The 17,514-nt window shown below is 43.8% G+C and overlaps 1 protein-coding gene across 3 annotated transcripts in view; it reads left to right on the forward strand.

Moving 5' to 3' along the window:
* The window catches only part of ENOPH1 (enolase-phosphatase 1), a 34,260-nt gene that overhangs the window by 7,893 nt on the left and 8,853 nt on the right, over nt 1-17,514 (forward strand). For all 3 annotated transcript variants that reach the window (XM_007999052.3, XM_037989384.2, XM_073017431.1), the window contains exons 2-4: nt 10,874-10,975; nt 13,727-13,929; nt 17,284-17,416. In XM_007999052.3, the coding sequence (XP_007997243.1) occupies nt 10,874-10,975; nt 13,727-13,929; nt 17,284-17,416 (438 nt within the window). The remainder of the gene's footprint in view (nt 1-10,873; nt 10,976-13,726; nt 13,930-17,283; nt 17,417-17,514) is intronic.

Consider the following 17,514-nt stretch of genomic DNA (forward strand, 5'->3'; position numbering starts at 1 on the left):
GTTATTCTATAGAAACTTGCATCTGTTAATGTAAGACTAGAGGAAAGGTTTTCCTACCCTCCCCAAATATTCTTCCTAGAAAATTAGTTCACCTTGATTATAAAATTGCAGATAAAGAAGAGTATGATATAGAGAGTGAAAGCCCTGATATGCTCCTACCACCCAGAGGTGACCATTAAGAGTTTGGTGAATATTCCTTCTGTTTTTTTCCCTAGGTACATAAGTAAAGTCATAGAGATCTTTGAGAGATATATAGTCACACTGATTGAGTAAAAGGGGTTGGACATGGTGGCTCACACCTGTAATCCCAGCACTTTGAAAGGCCGAGGCAAGGAGATTACTTGAGTCCAGCAGTTCAAGACCAGCCTGGGCAACACAGGGAGACCCCATCTCTACAAAGAATAAAAAATTGGCTGGACATGGTGTTGTGCACCTATAATCCCAGCTACTCAGGAGGCTGAGGTGGGAGGATCACTTGAGCCCAGGAGGTAGACTGTGGTGAGCCGTGATTGTCCCACTGCACTCCAGCCTAGGTGACAGAGCTGGAATGCAGTGGCATGATCAAAAAAATAAATAACAATTTTTAAACGGGGCACCAATTTTAAGCTATAACCCCTATATTTTAAATACATAGGCTGGATTTTATCTTGCTCATAGAGACTTAAAATGATACCCTGTGTTTAGCCCTGAAAAGTGCTTACTACTTTGTCTGATGGGTCTTAACATTTTCTATCCTTACAGCTTACCCTGTGTTACCACTCCACTAATGAAAAAAAAGTATTCTTTTTTACAATAAAAGGTTATTTTATTTTATTTTTTTTTTGAGAGGGAGTCTGGCTCTGTGGCCCAGGCTGGAGTGCAGTGGCCGGATCTCAGCTCACTGCAAGCTCCGCCTCCCGGGTTTGCGCCATTCTCCTGCCTCAGCCTCCCGAGTAGCTGGGACTACAGGCGCCCGCCACCTCACCTGGCTAGTTTTTTTGTATTTTTTAGTAGAGACGGGGTTTCACCATGTTAGCCAGGCTGATCTCGATCTCCTGACCTCCTGAGCCGCCCGTCTCGGCCTCCCAAAGTGCTGGGATTACAGGCTTGAGCCACCATGCCCGGCCAATAAAAGGTTATTTCTATATGAAACTTTGAATTTCACATTTATCAACTCATTTGATTTTCAAAATTGGTTTTGGTGGAGGTGCAGGTCAGAAGAGGAATGGAAACCAACCCGCCCTAATCCTATTGCACCATTTTCCCATCAGCTCACTAAAGAGTTGTGTGGAAACTTGGTAGCTTTATCCTCAGAGGCCCTCCTGGCTCCTCTCTGGACCTTTCCTAGGTGACACCATTTCAGGAAAATGGGTTTCTTTTCGAAGACAGAACATGTTTAGGACAGAAGGGAGTTGTTTGCCTTCTACGTATGTGCATGAGGGGTTCATTTCTTAGCTTGATTTTCTTTCCAGTGATTCATGATGTGACCTTCTAACAAGTTCGTTTTCTTAAGTCTAAAAAGTGTGGACCTGATACCCCTTTACTGAGTAAAGAGAAACTAAGGCGTGCAGTTTGGAAACTAATGGTAATTTCAGCATTGAGACCTTGGGTGGGACTTTGGAGCTCACTATCAGAACAGTGTTTGACAGTTAAACTTGTGTATACTTGGACTCCAAGAGACTCGATAACTCCCTGGGCTGGTCTCGTATGGGTCCAAGTCATCGTAAGTTCAGGAAGCTAATTAGATCCCTTTGATGGGGGTAAAGATCTTCACCCCCTGATCTGATAGGGGGTAGATTCCAGGGATCTGACTCTACAAACTCAAAAAGAAAGACCTGATTGATAAACTGTAATCCCAGTTTGTTAATTTGTACTTAAACTTTATGTGCCTTTGAAAAATGGAGGAAGTAGGAGCTCCTATTTCATAGGGTTATTATGAAGATTAAAATGACATTATTCAGGCCATGCATTATCAGTAAGTTGAGTAAATTTTGAATGCTTCGTGGTGGCAGTGGTGACAAGTGATTGGATCTGAATATATTTTGAAGGTAGAACTGATGGGATTTGCTGATGGACTGGTTGGATGTGGAGTTTGAGAGAAAGAGGAGTCAAAGATGACTCTAAGGTTTTTGGCCTGAGCATCTAGAAGGATGGCTCTGTCATTTACTGTGATGTGGCTATGTAGGGGGAGAAGGAGGATTAAGGGATGGAATCAAGAGTGTGGTGTCAGACGTGGTTAGTTTGAGATACTTAATAGACATCCAAGTGGGGATATTGGGTAGGCATTTGGAAAAGGTCCAACGAAAGGTAAGAATTTGGGGATCATTAGTATAAATGGTATTTAAAGTCACGGAATTAGATAAGATCACAAAGGAGTGATTATAGTTAGAAAAGAGAAGTGCTTGTCATACTAAGTGCTCAGTAAATGTTGGCAGTTACTCCCATTACTATAACTTCTTGAATTATTATTGCTGATACTTTATAGGAAATGTTACAGAACTGCTGGGTGAACCATAATCTCTCGTTTTCTTAGTATGAAACCTCTTTGGGGAATCAAAGCTATATGAGAAATTTCCATAAAGAATATGCTGTCAAGATCCAGGAGTTAGATGATTCTAGTGAGTAGTGTTCCTTGAAGTCATTCACCCGTGAGAGCTGGATGGCTTCAGGTGTTGGGGTTTGATAGGCCTGGGTTTGAGTCCTGGCTTTACTCTACACCCGCAGTGAAACGTCTTTGAACCTCAGTTTCTTCATCTATGAAAAAGGGCTTACCTTGCAAGGATGTTAGGCAGATTCAAGGAGATGAATGTGAATGCCTTCCTTTCCCCTCCACTGTTAAGGACTAGGACTCTGGGCCAGTCGGTTTCCCTCTCTGGAACTCATTGGAGAGAATGGAGATATTCTGTCTCTTTTGTGCTGCTTCTTAAAACCTTACTCCAATTACTAGCCCTTCTGTACTGATAACCATCCCTTGTTCAGTGTGATTCATTGCACTTAATTAGATAATAGTATATCTTTTGTTAAGTATAATTTAATCTCCTTAATGGGATTCTCTTTTGTCTTATCAGCACAACATTGATTGATTCATTTTGAATGCACATGTGAAATCTGATGTTCATTCCTAAGGTTTCAGTTTTCAACTTACATCCCTTGTGTGGGTCCAGCCCTGTTTACCCCCATGAAGATGAGGACAGTAGGATTTTAATTCCTGAGACCATGTGGCAGCCAGAACACAGAAACTTCTTGATAGCTCCTACTATGGTCTTCAGGAAGCCTATTTGAGGAGCAATTCTAATACCACAACTGCTGAAACTATCTGGCAGATAGCATGGACCACTCCAAGAAGTAGCAGTTTTCATTGTTAGAAGTATTTAAACAAAGCTTGGTGTATTAGTCTGTTCTCATGCTGCTAATAAAGACATACCTGAGACTGGGTAGTTGATAAAGGAAAGAGGTATAATGAACTCTCAGTTCCACATGGCTGGGGAGGCCTCACAATCACGGTGGAAGACAAAGAGCAAAGGGATGTTTTACTTGGTGGCAGGCAAGAGGGCATGTTCAGGGGAGCTCTCCTTTATAAAACCATCAGATTGCCGTGCGCGGTGGCTCACGCCTGTAATCCCAGCACTTTGGGAGGCCGAGGCGGGTGGATCATGAGGTCAGGAGATCAAGACCATCCTGGCTAACATGGTGAAACCCTGTCTCTACTAAAAATACAAACAATTAGCTGGATGTGGTGGCAGGCACCTGTAGTCCCAGCTACTCCGGAGGCTGAGGCAGGAGAATGGCGTGAACCCGGGAGGCGGAGCTTGCAGTGAGGCGAGATTGCACTACTGCATTCCAGCCTGGGTAACAGAGCGAGACTCCCATCTCAAAAAATAAAATAAAATAAAACCATCAGATCTTGTGACAGTTATTTACTCCCAGCACTTTGAGAGGTTGAGATGGGAGGATCACTTAAGCCCAGGAGTTCAAGACCCGCCTGGGCAATGTAGTGAGACTCTGTCTCTACAAAAAGAAGAAGAAGAAAAAAAACAGTAAATTTAAAAAACAAAAAAAACCTAATATATTACATTCTCCTAATATTATTATCACAGACATCTGACAGTAAACATCTGTGGGAAGACTGCATGGGAAGGCTAACTTTAATAGAGAAAGATGCTAGGTGGCAAGATCATCAAAGTAAGTGTATTTGAGCCAGGGAAGAAAAGTGGCTCAGCACAAATGTGGTTCTTCAGATTGATCATAGTATAGCTGATTCACTACCTGTGCTGATAAGCTCTGTTCTGTTGAAGTCACAGTCTAGTCACTCTGATTGGAATTTGGATTTTGCTAAATTCCTCAGTCATACTGCCTCAGATAACTGGCTCTTCTTGTCCGTTGCATGTAATTTCCCGTAATTTTATTCTCTGGATACAGCCTTTAATTATTTTTCTTTGTAGGGGGTGATTTTGTTTAAAACAGTGTCAGCAGGCCAGCTTGGTGGTGGCTCCTGTGATCCCAGCACTTTGGGAGGCCAAAATGGGGGGATCTCAGAGGTCAGGAATTCAAGACCAGCTGGCCAACATGGAGAAACCCCGTCTCTACTAAAAATACAAAAATCAGCTGGGCGTGGTGGCGCACACCTGTAATCCCAGCTACTCAGGAGGCCAAGGCAGAATTGTTTGAACCCAGGAGGTGGAGGTGCAGTGAGCTGAGATCGCACCACTGTATTCCACCCTGGCTGACAGAGCAAGACTGTCTCAGAAAAAAAAGAGAAAAAAGAAAAGCACTGTCAGCAATCTCTGATTTTTTTTTTTAACATTTAATTTTGCTAACTTTTTGCACTATTAAGGTTGTACATTTTTATTGTAGAAAAGAGATATGCAAAAAAGTTTCTTTTAATGTCATAACCCAGAGAGAACCTTTGTAAACATTTTTCATGTTCTCTTATATTTTGTTCAGTGTGTTAAATATCCCCCTAAATAAGATTATGCTTTACATACTGTTTGTAACCTGTTTTACTAATTGTTTGTATGATGTGATTTATATTTAGGAACCATCAAGCCACTTAATTTTGTTTGTTGTTGTTGAGACAGAGTCCTGCTGTATCGCCCAGGCTGGCATGCAGTGGCGTGATCTTGGCTTACTGCGACCTCTGCCTGCTGGGTTCAAGCAATTCTCGTGTCTGGGATTACAGGCGCCAGCCACCACACCTGGCTAAGTTTTTGTTTTTAGTAGAGACGGGGTTTCACCATGTTGGCCAGGCTGATCTCAAACTCGTGACCTCAAGTGATCCCTGGCCTTGGCCTCCCACAGTGCTAGGATTACAGGTGGAGCCACCGAGCCCGGGCCTATGTCTCTATTAATGTTAGAGAATAAAAAGCAAAATAAATTTATGTGGGGCTGGGCATGGTGGCTCATGCCTGTAATGCCAGCACTTTGGGAGGCTGCGGTGGGGTGATTGCCTGAGTCCAGGAGCTTGAGATGAGCCTGGCCAACGTGGCGAAACCCCATCTCTAGTAAAAATATAAAAAATTAGCTGGGTGTGGTGGCTCACACCTGTAGTCCTGACTACTCAGGAGGCTGAGGTGGGAGGATCACCTGAGCCCAGGAGGCGGAAGTTGCAGTGAGCCAAGATGATGCCACTGCACTCCAAAAAAAAAAAAAAGAATAGCCCACCAATGGGGGCCGGGCGCGGTGGCTCATGCCTGTAATCCCAGCACTTTGGGAGGCTGAGGCGGGCGGATCACGAGGTCAGGAGATTGAGACCATCCTGGTCAACACAGTAAAACCCCGTCTCCACTAAAAATATACAAAATTAGCCGGGTGTGGTGGCAGGTGTCTGTAGTCCCAGCTACTCGGGAGGCTGAGGCAGGAGAATGGTGTGAACCCGGGAGGCGGAGCTTGCAGTGAGCCGAGATCACCCCACTGCACTCCAGTCTGGGCGACAGAGCCAGACTCCGTCTCAAAAAAACAAAAAAAAAAGCCCACCAATATTGCCTTTGTGTTGTTTAATTTGTTTTCTAAAGAATATTAAGTTCTCAAGTACTATAAATCATTTGCGTTGTATAGTTCCCTTGGAGGGCTTTTATTATTTATTATTTTTATTATTTTTTGAGACAGTCTGCCCGTGTCACAGACTGGAGTACAGTGGTGTGATCTGGGCCCACTACAACTTCTGCTTCTGGGTTCAAGTGATTTTCCTGCCTCAGTCTCCCAAGTAGCTGGGATTACAGGCTGGTGCCACCGCGTCCAGCCTTGGAAAGCTTTTTTTTTTTTTTTTTTTTTTTTTTTTTGTGGGAGACGGAGTCTTTCTGTGTCGCCCAGACTGTCGCCCAGACTCCGGGGTTCACGCCATTCTCCTGCCTCAGCCTCCCAAGTAGCTGGGACTACAGGCGCCCGCCACCACACCCGGCTAATTTGTTGTATTTTTAGTAGAGACGGGGTTTCACAGTGTTAGCCAATATGGTCTCGATCTCGTGACCTCGTGATCCCTCCCAAAGTGTTGGGATTACAGGCGTGACCCACTGCACCCTGCTGGAAAGCTTTTAAAGTAGTTTGTTTATGTAGCTGTATTCTCAGCACTATTCTTTTTTTTCCTTTTTTTTTTTTTGAGAGGGAGTCTCACTCTGTCACCCAGGCTGCAGTGCAGTGGCACAATCTCAGCTCACTACAACCTACGCCTCCCGGGTTCAAGCGTTTCTCTTGCCTCAGCCTCCTGAGGAGCTGTGACTATAGGCGCGCACCACCACGCCCCGACTAATTTTTGTATTTTTAGTAGAGACGGGATTTCACTATGTTGGCCTGGCCTCTCAGCACAATTTTTAGGAGGTACTTTTTATTACCTGTTTTATTCAAAGGAGATAAGTAAATATTGCAACAACAGTTTGATTTTTACTAATTCTATGACCTTTTCATTAAAACAACCACGTGACCATAAAGCATATCCGTAGGCCAGGCGCGGTGGCTCACGCCTGTAATCCCAGCACTTTGGGAGGCGGAGGCAGACGGATCACGAGGTCAGATCGAGACCATCCTGGCTAACACTCTGAAACCCCGTCTCTACTAAAAATACAAAAAATTAGCCGGGCGTGGTGGTGGGCGCCTGTAGTCCCAGCTACTTGGGAGGCTGAGGCAGGAGAATGGCGTGAACCCGGGAGACGGAGCTTGCAGTGAGCCGAGATGGCGGCGCTGCACTCCAGCCAGGGCTACGGAGGGAGACTCCGTCTCAAAAAAAAAAAAAAAAAAAAAAAAAAGGCATATCCATATTTGAACTTCTAAACATTTACAAGGCAACTAATGTATTTTTTTTTTTTTGGGAGGGGGGACGGAGTCTCGCTCTGTCACCCAGACTGGAGTGCAGAGGCGCAATCTCGGCTCACTGTAAGCTCCGCCTCCCGGGTTCACGCCATTCTCCCGCCTCAGCCTGCCGAGTAGCTGGGACTATAGGCGCCCGCCACCACACCTGGCTAATTTTTTGTATTTTTAGTAGAGACGGGGTTTCTCCTTGTTAGCCAGGGTGGTCTCGATCTCCTGACCTCGTGATCCTCCCGCCTCGGCCTCCCAAAGTGCTGGGATTACAGGCGTGAGCCACTGCGCCCGGCCAAGGCAACTAATGTAATTACATCTTCAAAATTTCTTGGCTCTTTCAGTAAGCTATCACTGAGCTGTGTAGAGTAATATAAATTGCTGCTTGCACAGTGTCCCCTGTAACATCTAGTGGAATTTAATCATATTCCCCTATAAGGCAAATAACTCTAGTTCTATAGGCTTTTGTTGTATGTACTGCTAAATCATGGTAACTCCTTAAGTGCCTGGTGTACTGAAAATATTCCCACGTTTATTTGTAGAATCCTGAGTTTATTGTAGCATATTTGTCATACTATAGTGTTCTGAAATTATCTGTAAGTGGATTATAATGAAGATAAAACATTTATCATCACTGGGTACAGTGGTTTATGCCTGTAATCCTAGCACTTTGGGAGGCTGAGGCGGGATGATTGCTTAAGCTCAGGAGTCAAGACCAGCCTGAGCAACATAGTGAGATCTTGTCTTTACAAAAAAATTTTTTAATAATTGGCAAGGCATGGTGATGCACACCTGTAATCCTGGCTACTCAGGAGGCTGAGGTGGGACGATCTCTTGAGTCCAGGAGTTCTAGACAGCAGTGAGCTGTGATTGTCACCACTGCATTCCAGCCTGGGTGACAGATCAAGACTCTGTCTCAAAAAAAAAAAATTCTTATAATGTATGATAGCACATGCCAGGCTCTTTTATAAGTAACTTGAAGGCATTGTATTTGTCTTACAGATATTCTCAATAAGTATGTTTAAAGATTGGATAAAATTTTCATAATTTAGTTGATTATTCCATGTACATACGTTTATGCAGTAACCCTTTTGCACTAAAATAGTATAGTCTGCTAACATGTTGACTGCAAATAATTTTTTTTTTTTGAGTAGGAGTCTCGCTTTGTCACCCAGGCTGGAGTGCAGTGGTGCAATCACAGCTCACTGCAGCCTCAACCTCCTGGGTCAAGTAATTCTCCTGTCTCAGCCCCTCCAAGTAGCTGGGACTACAGGTGTACATCGCCAGCCCAGCTAGCTCTTTAATTTTTGTGGAGACAGGGTCAGGCTGGTTTTGAACTCCTGGATTCAAGTGGTCTTCCTGCCTTGGCCTCCCAAAGTGCTGGGATTACAGGCATGAGCCACCATGCCCGGCAGCAAATAATATTTATAGTCCAGATGTTATACTAAATTCTAGCTTTGTGTGATGACTCAGTACAGTGGTGCATTTTATAGATGAGGGGAGGGACATACTGGATGATCAGGAAGGAACTCTAAAGTAATCTCCAACTTCTAAAGCTGTTCCCAAATGTTCAGTATTGTTTGAAACCTTGCACCTTTTATTTCCTTGAGTTCTCTGAGAAGAATGGCTATGGTTCATAACTCCAGTGTCCTGCTCTCTGTAGGTCCTCAGGAAAGTTGAATGAATAAGTTGGTTCTGCTTGTGATTTATCTTCTGGGAACTTCTCTGCTATTATTTATCATGAAATTTGGGTGATTCTTGCTCAGTTTAACTGTGTGTGCTGGAGAATATGTTAAGAATATATTGCCAGGCACAATGACTCACGCCTATAATCCCAGCACTTTAGGAGGCTGAGGTCAGTGGATCATTTGAGGTCAGGAGTTCAAGACCAGCCTGGCCAACATGGTGAATCCCTATGTTTACTAAAAATACAAAAATTAGCCAGGTATGGTGGCAGTTGCCGTAATCCCAGCTACTTGGGAGGCTGAGGCAGGAGAATCTCTTGAACCCGGGAGGCGGAAGGAGGTTGCAGTGAGCCAAGATCTGCAGTGAGCCGAGATCTCACCACTGCGCTCCAGCCTGGGCAACAAAGCAAGTCTCCATCTCAAAAAAAAGAAAAAAAAAAAGAACATATTAAGTGGTAAGATATCAGGTGCCTTCCATTAGACAGTCCAGTCCTCCAGTGACTTTGCCTTATATTATTCCTATGTAGCAAATGAGAAAACTGTGGCATAGGAGCCTAAGTTATTTGAACACAGCTAGTAAAAAGAAGAGGTAGAAGCCTGACTGGGAAAGAAATTCCTAATGCATGGATTACTGACAGGTTATTTATTACTGAATTGTTTTGCGTATCTTTTTTTTTTTTTTTTTTGAGACGGAGTCTCGTTCTGTCCCCCAGGCTGGAGTATAATGGTGGGATCTCGGCTCACTGCAACCTTCGTCTCCCAGGTTCAAGTAATTCTCCTGCCTCAGCCTCCCGAGCACCTGAGATTACAGGTGCCCGCCACCACATCTGGCTAATTTTTGTATTTTTAGTAGAGACAGGGTTTCACCATGTTGGCCAGACTGGTCTTGAACTCCTGACCTCAGGTGATCCGCCCACCTCGGCCTCCCAAAGTGCTAGGATTACAGACGTGAGGCACCACGTCCGGCTGCATGTCACTTTCTTATAGGATACTCCAAAGGTAGTCTGGTTACCAAGAAAGAGTCATGGTGATCAAGTTTGTTTATGTTTGTTTGTTTTTAAATACTTGCATGGGCACCATTCTTTTCAGCAGATTATTTGAGTGATATGTATAATAACGTGGTATGCATTGGGGATATAGCTGTGAGCAAGACACACTTGATCCATGTACTCAAGGGCCTTTGGTCTAGCCATCTAGTTCCATAGTTGGGAGACTTTTTCTGTAAAGGACAAGACAGTGAAGATTTTACACTTTGCAGGCCCTATGGTTTTGGTTGCAAATACTGAATTCTGCCATTGTGATGTAAAAGTAGCCATAGACATTATTTAAATAAATGAGTGTGGCTGTGTTCCAATAAAACTTCATTTACAAAAATAGGCAGTGGACTTGATTTGGTCTGCAGGTTGTAGTTTGCCAACTCTTGGTCTAGTTTATTTGTTTCTTGACCTCTTTCTCTCTTTCTTGCTCTTATATTCACAGCAGCAATTTTTTTTTTTTTTTTTTGAGACGGAGTCTCGCTCTGTCGCCCAGGCTGGAGTGCAGTGGCTGGATCTCAGCTCACTGCAAGCTCCGCCTCCCGGGTTTACAGCATTCTCCTGCCTCGGCCTCCCGAGTAGCTGGGACTACAGGCGCCCGCCACCTCGCCTGGCTAGTTTTTTGTGTTTTTTTGGTAGAGATGGGGTTTCACCGTGTTAGTCAGGATGGTCTCGATCTCCTGACCTCGTGATCCGCCCGTCTCGGCCTCCCAAAGTGCTGGGATTACAGGCTTGAGCCACCGCGCCCGGCTCACAGCAGCAATTTTTATAAAGAGTTCCATTGATTTATTTGTTACAGTTATGTGAGGTAAGATTGTGGAAGTACTGGATCTTGCACAACTGATACAAGCTAACTCTTGTATTTTCTTTTACTCTTTTATCCAGGACATTTTATTTCCTTACATTGAAGAAAATGTTAAAGAGTATCTGCAGACACATTGGGAAGAAGAAGAGTGCCAGCAGGATGTCAGTCTTTTGAGGAAACAGGTTGGAACATTTCTGGCTTACATTCCCAGGTGTCTTAGAAATGAGAGTACCTGGAGATTTAGAACATGCTATGAGCATTTTGTAAAATAAGTGCCCTGGTTTGATAAGGGATGGAAGTTGCAGTGACTTAGTGAGTTGCCTGCTTAGGAATTCACAGTACGTAATTAAAGGCTGGATCATGTCAGTTTGTTGTTTCTGGAGTTGCTCTTTGTTTTCTTTCTTTTTCTTTCTTTCTTTCTTTTCTTCTTTTTTTTTTTTTTTTTTTTTTTTTTTGAGATGATGTCTCGTTTTGTCGAACAGGCCGGAGTGTGGTGGTGCGACCTTAGCTCACTGCAACCTCTGCTTCCTGGGTTCAAGCGATTCTCCTCCCTCAGCCTCCCGAGTAGCTGGGACTACAGGCGCCTGCCACCATGCCCCGCTAATTTTTTTGTATTTTTAGTGGGGATTGGGTTTCACCGCATTGGACAGGCTGGTCTAGAACTCCTGATTTCAAGTGATACACCCTCCTCAGCCTCCCAAAGTACTGGGATTACAGGCATGAGCTTACCACCCCCAGCCCACCCAGAAAGGGCTTAAGTTTGCAAATATATGGCATTTTTAGGCAATTTAAATAGCTCTAGAAATAGGCAACTCTAGGCTGGGCATGGTGGCTCACACCTGTAATCTCAGCACTTTGGGAGACCGAGGTGGGTGGATCACTCGAGGTCAGGAGATTGAGACCAGCCTGGCCAAAATGGTGAAACCCTGCCTCTACTAAAAATACAAAAAATTAGCTGGATGTGGTGGCAGGCATCTGTAGTCCTGGCTCCTTGGGAGGCTGAGGCAGGAGAATTGCTTGAACGTGGGAGGCGAAGGTTGTAGTGAGCCGAGATGGCGCCACTGTACTCTAACCTGGGCTACAGAGCAAGACTCCGTCTCAAAAAAAAAAAAAAAAAAAAAGCCCTTCCTGGGTAGAATGCAAAAGGTTTTAAGCAGTCTCTACATTTTTTATTAACATCTCTATATTAGTCTGTTCTTACATTGCTGTAAAGAAATACCTGAGAGTGGGTAATTTTTAAGATAAGAGGTTTAATTGGCTCACAGGTCTACAGGCTATATAGGAAACATAGTGGCATCTGCTTCTGGGGAGACCTCAGGAAGCTTCTAGTCATGATGGAAGGCAAAGCAGGAGCAGGCGTCTCACATGGTGAAAGTCAGGAGCAAGAGAGTGGGGAGGGGAGGTGCTACACACTTTAAAACAGCCAGAACTCATTATTGCAAGGACAGCATCAAGGGGGATGGTGCTAAATAAACCATTCATGAGAAGTCTATCCCTGCGATCTAGTCACCTCCCACTAGGCCTCACCTCCAACATTGAGGATTACATTTCAATGTGCAATTTGGGCAGGGACACACATCCAAGCTACGTCATTCTCCATGACAGTACTTCATCATTTTGCACTCCCTCCTTCCTCACTGCAGGTCCCTGCTGCCCCCTCTACAGTGCTCCTGGGTCCTCACACCCACACTCCTTTTCCAGACTCCTCACCCCAGCTCACTCTGACCCAGCCCTCATACCTCCTTTGGTCTCCTGTGCTTTGTTCTGCTCTCTTCCCACCAGTCGTCAGTCTGTCTTTTCCTTCCACATTGTGTGCTACGGAACTCCTGCTCTGTTGTTTTTCTTGTTAAAATTGCTTCAATGGCAAAGATCTTAAAAGGTCTGCAGAGCTAACTCACTGGCAGTTATTTTCTAGTTAGTTCTATATTGGATACTGTGGAATGCTCTCTGTAGGTGTTTTACTGTTAGGAATTAGGATTCGAAATGTAGTTATATCCTTTGGGCATGGAATATTTGGGTTTGTTTAATTTTCTGGATAACTCAGGGTTAATCTGAAATACAATGAGTCCTTACTTAATGTTGTTTTTAGGTTCTTGGAAACTGACTTTAAGTGAAATGGCACTTAAATTTCGATTTTCAATTTTAAACCAACTATAACAAAACCAATTTTTTTCCCCACATAAATGTTATAACAAAATGATGTTGAAGGAAATGACATTATTTGAGAAGGTCATGTCACTTGAAGTCACAGTTTCCAAGCACCTTTTGAGGATGCTTTTGATGATGTTAAATGAGGACTTACTTTACTTTCCTCCCTTACCTTTTTTTGTTGTCAAAACCTTGTTGAAACATACATACATAGTCCCCCATTATTGTATATAAGTATGTATATAGGTATCTTTAGAAATTGGACTGCTTTGTCACAAGGTCATTGTTCTAAGTGGCTATTAGGATTTTTGCAAGATGTGGGAGATCATAGGAGACCGAATGTGAACCAACCTCATTACTTCACTAGCTTCTTTTCACTGAATTCCAGGCATAAACTAATTTATGAGATTTTCTTTGTTTCTTTCTCAATTAGTTATAGTGCAGAGAAAATGATCAGATTGAGTTAAAGTCCTGGTTTGTTGATCCCAGTAGTGAATCAACAAATCAAGTCTTAATTCTATCTTTATGTGCTCTCTCTTCTCATAAACAACATGCCTCTCAGTTTAGATTTCAGCTTTGAGCAAAAGGAAAGGTAATGCAAATTTATTAATCCACGTTCTTTTAGGAATCATTTGTATCAGCTCCAAAGTATATGCTATTTCAATTTGCAGCCATACTAGGGCTAATGATGGAGAAAGTTGTTCTGCTGGGTTTTTGGGTCTCGTTTTAAATGACTCTTTTTTGAATAAGCAAAAAACAAACATCATGTTGTTTCTGACTTAAAGGCTGAAGAGGACGCCCACCTGGATGGGGCTGTTCCTATCCCTGCAGCATCTGGGAATGGAGTGGATGATCTGCAGCAGATGATCCAGGCCGTGGTAGATAATGTGTGCTGGCAGATGTCCCTGGATCGAAAGACTACTGCACTCAAACAGCTGCAGGGCCACATGTGGAGGGCGGCATTCACAGCTGGGCGCATGAAAGCAGAGTATGTGCTCGAGTCAGCCTAAACATTTCACCAGTCCCAAATCCAAATATGTTTTTTCACTAGTCCTCCCTTTCCAGCGTAAGTCACATGATTGGTAAAATAGGTAAAAATCCACATTCTTCTTAAGCCTAACAAGTGAGCTTTGTTTCATTTTTTCAAAACTGGGCTAAAATATTTCAGCTAACTAGATTACCCGGACCTGCCTGTCTGGTCTTGTGGGTTGATTGAAAGACTTGTCAAAGTCTCCGTTTAAAATAGCTTCCTAGAAAATGGTGATTTCCTTGAACTAAGTCATATTTGATTCTTAGCACATGAGTGACAGCTCTGTTGGGCTGCTTCCCTGGACTGTGAATTACCTGCTTTTTGCTGTATGAGACACAGGAAATTGTTTCCCCATCATGTTGAGGTTACTCAGAGGATGTCCTCACTACCACATTCTTCTTTGCTCTTTTGAGCAACTTCACAGATTCTTTTGAGTCTTGGTTATGGAGTTCCTAAAAGCACTCCAGCCTGAGGAGACTTTGGAGTATTATACTACTGAGAAATTCTTGATTGATTCAGACAGGATCCCACTCTGTTGGCTGGAGTGCAGTGGCATGATCATGGCTCACTGCAGCCTTGACCTCCCCCAGTTCAGGTGATCCTCCCACCTCAGCCTCACAAGGAGCTGGGACTAGGCATGTACCACTATGACTGGCTAGTTTTTGTATTTTTAGTACAGATGGGGTTTTACCATGTTGCTCAGGCTGTTCTCAAACTTCTGGGCTTGAGCGATCTGCCTACCTTGGCCTCCCAAAATGCTGGGGTTACAGACATGAGCAACCATACCTGGCCTATTTTTTTTTTTTTAGAGCTGGGGTCTCGCTCTGTGATCCACACTGGAGTGCAGTGGTGCCTTCATAGCTCATTGTAGCCTTCAAGTGATCCTCCCGCCTCAGCCTCCTGATTAGCTGGGACTGCAGGCATGCACTGCCACATTTTTGTAGAGGTGTGGTCTTGCTATGTTGTCCATACCATATTGCTGAGAAATTCTTTTCATTTGTTTGTTTTTGTTTTTGCTTTGAGACTGATTCTTGCTCTTCACCCAGGCTGTAGTGCAGTGGTGCAATCTCAGCTCACTGCAACTTCCACCTCCTGGGTTCAAGCGATTCTCCTGCCTCAGCCTCTGGAGTAGCTGGGATTACAGGCGCCTGCTACCATACTAATTTTTGTATTTTTAGTAGAGATGGGGTTTCACCATATTGGCAGGCTGGTCTTGAACTCCTGACCTCAAGTGGTCCACCCCGCCTCAGCCTCCAAAACTGCTAGGATTATAGGTATGAGCCACCTCTCCCAGCCTATTTTTGTTTTTGGAGACAGAGTCTTGCTCTGTTGTTCAGGATGGAGTGCATTGACACAATCTCAGCTCACTGCAACCTCCACCTACTGGGTTCAAGCAATTCTTTGTATCTTAGCCTCCCAAACAGCAGGGACTACAGGCCACCACACCTGGCTAATTTTTTGTATTTTAGTAGAGACAGGGTATTACCATGTTGTCCAGGCTTGTCTTAAGCTCCTGAGCTCAGGGCAGCCCACCCACCTTGGCCTCCTATAAAGTGCTAGGATTACAGGCACGAGCCACTGTGCCCGGCCTGCTAAAAAAATTTTTTTTTTTTTTTTTTGAGACGGAGTCTCGTTCTGTTGCCCACTGATCTCCGCTCGCTGCAAGCTCTGCCTCCCGGGTTCACACCGTTCTCCTGCCTCAGTCTCCCGAGTAGCTGGGACTACAGGCACCCGCCACCACGCCCAGCTAATTTTTTGTATTTTTAGTAGAGACAGGGTTTCACCATGTTAGCCAGTATGGTCTCTATCTCCTGACCTCGTGATCCGCCCACCTCGGCCTCCCAAAGTGCTGGGATTACAGGCGTGAGCCACCATGCCCAGCCGTGAAATTCTTAATAAGACTTTGCCTCTAAGGATTTTGGGCCACTGCCTGCTGTAAACCCTAAGATCCAAGATTGTTTCCAGCTGCGTATATTTCTTTTGTGTTTCTGTCAAATGAGATGTTGTTTCTTTATGTACTTTACAAGGAGCTTCTACCTTTTAAAGGATGGACTGGAATTTCAGGATATGCCAGTGATCTGGGAATATCAGCCAGGTTCACTTTGTGAAGCACTCAAAAAAGTGGAGACAGGAGACTGTGCACCCAGTAGTTAGCCCTTACTTCTCTTTGTCTTGGTTCCTTAATTATACAACTAACTGCTGAAGACAGGAGAAATCCTGTCTCCATGAGTGCAAACTAGTACTCAGAATAACATACTTATATGTCTACTGGTTTTGAATATGTTGATCTCTTTCCTTCAATTAGTGCAACATATTAAGCATGTTAATACATACAAAGCGGAAGACTCCACTGACATTTTCCAGGTAATTTTTTAAAGATGACTGGTTCTACAACCCAGGTTCTTTGTGCTTCTCTTTTCACCTTTCTCCTGTGATGTTAATTTCCTCCATGAATATGGAAGACACTGTGGAATTGGTAAAAGAGACAGTGTCAGAAGTCAGAAAAAGATACCTTTGGCTGACTGGTGCTTAGTTCTCAAGAAATGCAGGCCAGGTGCAGTGGCTCACGCCTGTAATCCCAGCACTTTGGGAGGCTGAAGTGGGTGGATCACTTGAGTTGACGAGTTTGAGACCAGCCTGGGTGACGTGGCGAAGCACGTCAACAAATTAAAAAAAATATAGTTGGGGGTGGTAGCACCTGCTTGTAGTCCCAGCTACCTGGGAGGCTGAGGTGGGAGGATCACTTGAGCCCAGGAGGTGGAGGTTGCAATGAACTGAGATCACACCACTGCACTCCAGCCTAGGTGACAGAGCAAGACCCTGTCTCAAAATAAAAAAAGTAATTCCATTTTCTAGCTAATCATAAGTTTATAGCTTTGAGCCTTCAAACTTTGTTTTGATTATTTTGGGTGCAGATCTTTTTAAAAAAGCGTTTCCATGCTTTAACTTTTCTTTGTCATGAAGAACATCCGAAATTATATTATTGCTGTTGTTTGCTTTTTTGAGTTTTTTGGGAATTTAAAAAACACTTTCCCATTTCATCCTTTTATCTGTAGTCCCTTTTTACTGTCACTAGTGGCTGTCTGTTCAAAACTATCCTCCTTTCCACATAGATTGTTGCTTCTAACCTGCTGTGAGCCTGGAACTCGGACAATACGTTTATTAGAACTGCAGGAGTTTGTAGTCTCGGGGAGCTGCTTCTCAGGTTACCATTTGGGCACAAATAGAGAAACATATGGCATCTGTTTCGACAGGTTTTCATCTGGCTAGATGAGGTGTTCCTGTATTTTAACTTAGTGGTCTTCCCTCTAGGTTCTTTGCAGATGTAGTTCCAGCAGTCAGGAAATGGAGAGAGGCTGGAATGAAGGTGTACATCTATTCCTCAGGGAGTGTGGAGGCACAGAAACTGTTATTTGGGCACTCTACGGAGGGAGATATTCTTGAGGTAGGTTACCTAGTTTACTTTGTTTTTTGATGCTATCAAAGCATGAAATAATGAATGTTAAAGGAAAACTAATTGGAACTAATAGAATGCTTTTTTTT

This window comes from Chlorocebus sabaeus, chromosome 7 (genome assembly GCF_047675955.1).
Source record: "Chlorocebus sabaeus isolate Y175 chromosome 7, mChlSab1.0.hap1, whole genome shotgun sequence".
Lineage (NCBI taxonomy): Eukaryota > Metazoa > Chordata > Mammalia > Primates > Cercopithecidae > Chlorocebus > Chlorocebus sabaeus.